The sequence below is a fragment of the Lolium perenne genome, chromosome 3, assembly GCF_019359855.2.
Source record: "Lolium perenne isolate Kyuss_39 chromosome 3, Kyuss_2.0, whole genome shotgun sequence".
Classification (NCBI taxonomy): domain Eukaryota; kingdom Viridiplantae; phylum Streptophyta; class Magnoliopsida; order Poales; family Poaceae; genus Lolium; species Lolium perenne.
This window is the reverse complement of record NC_067246.2, coordinates 291,983,791-291,988,717: the sequence shown is the minus strand read 5'-3', so window position 1 is coordinate 291,988,717 and position 4,927 is coordinate 291,983,791. Positions and strand designations below refer to the sequence as shown.

The following is a 4,927-nucleotide window of genomic DNA, read 5'->3' as shown; positions in this document are numbered from 1 at the left end:
GCCGAGCCCTTACTAGTGGATACTAAAATTAACAAGCTAGCCTTGCCGAACCCTTACTAGCGGATACTAAAATTAACAAGCTAGCAGGCCGCTCTCTACTAGTTTAATTAACTTTCATGCCACTTCGTTATTTGGAAATAGAATTTTGCCACTCGAGTACATCAGCGCTAAGAGCACAAATGCTGGTCAGGACAAAAAGAGGCTATGGAGACAGTTCCAGCCGCTGCTTTCCTTTCTCCGCACCAAAAGCTATCGTCGATCCCAGAAACAACTTAGAGAGACGATTCGTAGCTAACTAGTTTAAACGCTGCTTGTTAGGTCGTCATCATATCCCATGATTCATAGCATCTCCCCGTGTATGTTAAATAGTTTTTGGTCTACACATGTAGCATATTCACGTTGTAATGGGGATTAGCTAATTAACTCATATAAGGACGAACATCTCCCGCGGAAAAGAATGGCTCCCCGGCTCCGTTACAAACTTTCGTCCCAGCTGGCCACTTTTGTGCAAATGTGCGTCCCCTTTCCTCCATAGGTTGAGGATACAGCAGCAGGCAGGGTCGGTCAAACGGGATCGAGGCTGCAATGATTTATTCCACGAACTCCGAATCACCAAGTTTTAAGCACTGAGAGATCGTGTACTGCAGCTATCTCATGCATCAAAAAGTGATACGACGAAGGAGAGACGAGAGCCATCGAACACACGCCCGGCGGCCCAAGTGGGGGTGAAAAGAAGTGAGGCACCGAACCCTATTCCATTTCCACTCCTCCATGGAAGCAGAAAAAGGATGGACGATAGCCCGGGCCCGATCGGCTCATGGCGCGGAGCCTTCCCCTATATAAGACCCATGCGATCGGTGTAGACGAAGCACCACCACAGCAAGTGAGCCCCTCTCTCTCCATCGACAGGGCCTTGTGGTCGGTCCAGCTGCGCAGAGCAAGAGCAGGGCCAGTGATCGATCGAGCATACAGCTTCTGCAGAGAAAGGTATAATTATAACCGACTCGAAATGCAGCGGAGCAGGAGCTGGGGTAGCCGGCCAGTTGTTGCTCATGGCAAAGTTCAGCAAAGCAGTGGTGGTAACACTGCTGCAATCTTAATATCTTATCCTAGGGCTAGCGCTCTGGCGAATTAGGTATTCTCTGCTGTTTCACCCGTTGACATTGCGAGTCAGCCAGGCATGCAAGTCCACTATACTTGCATGCTCGATCGGCAATCAGCTTGTGTCTGATGGAGGGAGAAAGGTGTTAGCCGGCCCCTTCTGGGAAGACTACCCTGTCGTGTTCAACTTCCACCATCCAAAACACATGTAAAATACTTACAGGCAGTGAGTCTCCCAAGTCCAAAGGAGGTTCCAATTTCCAGCCCTAGCACTAGCTGCACCTTCCACCTCCCCGCGCCAGCCACTGAGCAACGTACCCACTCACGGACGCAGGCAGCCAGGCCCCTTGATTCCGGCACGCCTGACGCCACCCACCGTGCCTATAAATTGCTCCCGTACCCTCTCCGCCCAGACACACACACACAACACCTCGTGCTTGTTTGCAGATATCTACTCGGTGTGTGTGTCTGTCACTCTGTCTGCAGAGATCAGATCCATGCACCACATGCAACTCTAGTCATAGCACGTACTACTACTGTGGTGGTCCGTCTAGCTGGTGTCGTCTTAACTAGTTCTTCCCAATCTTCACACCTGCTCTCTGTTGGCAGAACTTAAACGTACGTCGATCGAGATGGCTGACAACGTCGTGGCTACCTTCTACTACCCGCCGACGGGGGCGATGCAGGTGTCCGCCGCCGAGCTCGGCGAGACCAAGCTGTCCAAGCAGGGCTTGGACGACGATGGCCGCAACAAGCGCACTGGTATGCAAAAGATGTGTCTCATGCATGGTGTGGATGTATACGATTCTTGGTCGCTGACGATTGACGGGATGCACGCGCAGGCACGATGTGGACGGCTAGCTCGCACATCATCACCGCGGTGATCGGGTCCGGGGTGCTATCGTTGGGCTGGGCCATCGCGCAGCTCGGCTGGGTGGCCGGCCCCGCCGTCATGCTCCTCTTCTCCCTCGTCACCTACTTCACCTCGTCGCTCCTCTCCGACTGCTACCGCTCCGGCGACCAGAGCACCGGCAAGCGCAACTACACCTACATGGACGCCGTCAACGCCAACCTCAGCGGCGTCAAGGTCAAGCTCTGCGGGGTGCTGCAGTACGCTAACATCGTAGGGGTAGCCATCGGCTACACCATCGCAGCATCCACCAGCATGCTAGCCATCAGGCGGGCAAACTGTTTCCACGGCAAGGGCCACGCCAACCCCTGCAAGATCTCCAGCACGCCCTACATGCTCATCTTCGGCGTGGCGCAGGTCTTCTTCTCCCAGATCCCCGACTTCGACCAGATCTCATGGCTCTCCATGCTCGCCGCCGCCATGTCATTCACCTACTCCTCCATCGGCCTAGGCCTCGGCATCGTCCAAGTCATAGGTACACACCCACCCTGTTATCCATGCATGCATGACCCATGTTGACTAATGTGTTAACTAACTAACTAATGGATGAATCGATGCAAACAATGCAGCAAACGGAGGCGTGCAGGGCAGCATGACCGGGATCAGCATCGGCGCAGCGGTGATCCCGATGCAGAAGGTGTGGCGCAGCACGCAGGCGTTCGGCGACATCGCCTTCGCCTACTCCTACTCCCTCATCCTCATCGAGATCCAGGACACCATCCGCGCGCCCCCGCCCTCCGAGTCCACCGTCATGAAGCGCGCCACGGGGGTCAGCGTCGCGGTCACCACCGTCTTTTACATGCTGTGCGGCTGCATGGGCTACGCGGCCTTCGGCGACGCCGCGCCGGGGAACCTCCTCACGGGCTTCGGCTTCTACGAGCCCTTCTGGCTCCTCGACATTGCCAACGCCGCCATCGTCGTCCACCTAGTCGGCGCCTACCAGGTCTACTGCCAGCCCTTATTCGCCTTCGTTGAGAAGTCGGCGGCGCAGAGGTGGCCGGACTCCAAGTTCGTCACCGGGGAGGTCGAGGTCCCGCTCCTGAGGGGCAAGGTGAACATGTTCAGGGCAACTTGGAGGACAGCGTTCGTGGTGGCGACGACGGTCGTGTCCATGATGCTGCCCTTCTTCAACGACGTGGTGGGCTTCCTCGGCGCGCTCGGCTTCTGGCCGCTCACCGTCTACTTCCCCGTCGAGATGTACGTGGTGCAGAAGAAGGTGCCCAAGTGGAGCACCAAGTGGGTCTGCCTGCAGATGCTCAGCGTCTGCTGCCTCGTCATCTCCCTCGCCGCCGCCGCGGGCTCCATCGCCGGAATCAAGTCCGACCTCAAGGTGTACCACCCGTTCAAGTCATGACCGATTCGTCCGCACGTACGGAACAGAACAAACTAAGATGCCATGCCGTCCCATCAATTCCAGCCCGTTGATAGGATGAATATATAGCAAGTAAGAATGTGCGAATGAACACGTACTAGTGACAATCAGTGTGTGTGTGTGTGTTATCGGTTAATGTTATCGTGTGCTGTGTAAACTAATTTAACATGGTACTAGTACAAAAAGTTAAGAATGGGAATAAATTAATCGAAGTGTCTGTCGTCACTCTGAGCTCCACTGTCGTAGTCATGTTGAAGCCACGGCGCGACCATGGCCGATTCCGGTGGTAAAATTAGGGGATCCACCCTTCTTTTCGAAAGTGGTTGGAGAACCGTCGAATCCTTGGATGAATCTTCATTCATATTCTCGTACAAAGTGAAACGAAAGCATTAGGGCATCTCCAGCGGCGCGACGCATTTCGGACGCTCAAAAGTGGTCGCGAGCGTCCGTTTGCGTCGCCCCGCGAACGCCAAATTGACCGCAAGGGGCGAAATGTCCGTTTGCGTCGGGGGCTACCTCCAGCGGTCCGACGTATTTTGGACATACAACTGTTTTTTTTTGTACTACTTCTTTACAGTTTATAGTTGAATGATCAAGTTTAAACGCGAAAAAGATGTACTCATGATGTCATGTTGGTCCAATCGAATAGATTATAGCCTAAACAATTAACCGGATACGTCAATCGACTAGATTCAAACATATTTAACATACAAATAAGAATAAATTTAAAAACATATAAACTAAAACTATTTTTTGGCCTTCTTCTTCGAAAGCCCTGCGTCGTCGTCGTCGTGGAAACTCCTCCGCCTCTTGCTTGTCACCTCGTCGTCCGAACTGGAGGACGACGCACCCGTCGAGGACTTGAAACTGGAAGAAATGGCATCTTCGTCGTCGTCGTCGGTGAACGGACGACGACGCGCCACCCGCGCCAGCGCCCTGGACTTCTTCCTTGCCGCCGCCTTGTCGTCCGCCTTGGTGTCGGAGTCCTCCTCCTTCTCCTGGCCCTCCTCGTCGTCGTCCGCATCGCTGGCAGCGCCACCTCCGTCCTCCTCCTGGCCTTCGCTGCCATTGCCACCTCCTCCTCCTCGTCCTCACTCGGTGTGGAGGTAGGGTAGCTGGGCGTGGAGCCAGGATCGCTTGGCGTCGCCGGCGATTCCCACCAATGCAGGAATCCGGGCGACTTGCCCTCGCTCTCCGAGTCGGACGGCAGCGTGTAGTCGCTCATGGCGTGCCGGTGTTGGAGAAGAAGAAGAAGAGGAAGAAGAAGGAGGCGGTTGAACTTGAATTACCGTAGACACGAGGGTTATAATGTGCGCGGATTAACGGCGGCGCGTAAAACGAAGAGGCCGGCGGTTGCTCTTCCGCGGCGGTTCGGCGCTCCATTGCGGCGGTTGGTCGCCGGCGGTTGTGAATTGGAGGCCGATCGAACCTAGGTCGCTGCCATGAGGGCCCGTGGGGACGCGAGCGGACGCTTGGAGCGACCGCCGAGCGTCCACCGAGACGCAAACCGGGCGCATATTTGGGCCAAGTTTGCGTCTCCGTGG

At 55.2% G+C, this 4,927-nt stretch overlaps 1 protein-coding gene across 2 annotated transcripts; it reads left to right on the top strand.

Annotated features, from left to right (window-relative positions):
• Nucleotides 1-857: 857 nt before the first annotated feature.
• On the top strand, nt 858-3,608 carry LOC127345180 (amino acid permease 3). 2 transcript variants are annotated; one of them, XM_051371616.2, is made up of 4 exons: nt 858-987; nt 1,711-1,863; nt 1,944-2,486; nt 2,581-3,608. In XM_051371616.2, the coding sequence occupies exons 2-4, from the start codon at nt 1,734-1,736 to the stop codon at nt 3,363-3,365; spliced, it is 1,458 nt and encodes a 485-aa protein (XP_051227576.1). In that variant the 5' UTR covers nt 858-987; nt 1,711-1,733; the 3' UTR covers nt 3,366-3,608. The 2 variants fall into 2 exon arrangements, with proteins under 2 accessions (XP_051227576.1, XP_051227577.1); XM_051371617.2 differs by lacking the exon at nt 858-987 and having other exon boundaries at nt 1,506-1,863.
• The last annotated feature ends 1,319 nt before the right edge of the window (nt 3,609-4,927 follow it).

Bases quoted from the DNA above. Each gene is read 5' to 3' on its own strand.
- LOC127345180 (XM_051371616.2), top strand. From the start codon at position 1,734: ATGGCTGACAACGTCGTGGCTACCTTCTACTACCCGCCGACGGGGGCG. The intron at 1,864-1,943 runs GTATGCAAAAGA...ATGCACGCGCAG, and splicing joins TGGCCGCAACAAGCGCACTG to GCACGATGTGGACGGCTAGC. The intron at 2,487-2,580 runs GTACACACCCAC...CAAACAATGCAG, and splicing joins CGGCATCGTCCAAGTCATAG to CAAACGGAGGCGTGCAGGGC.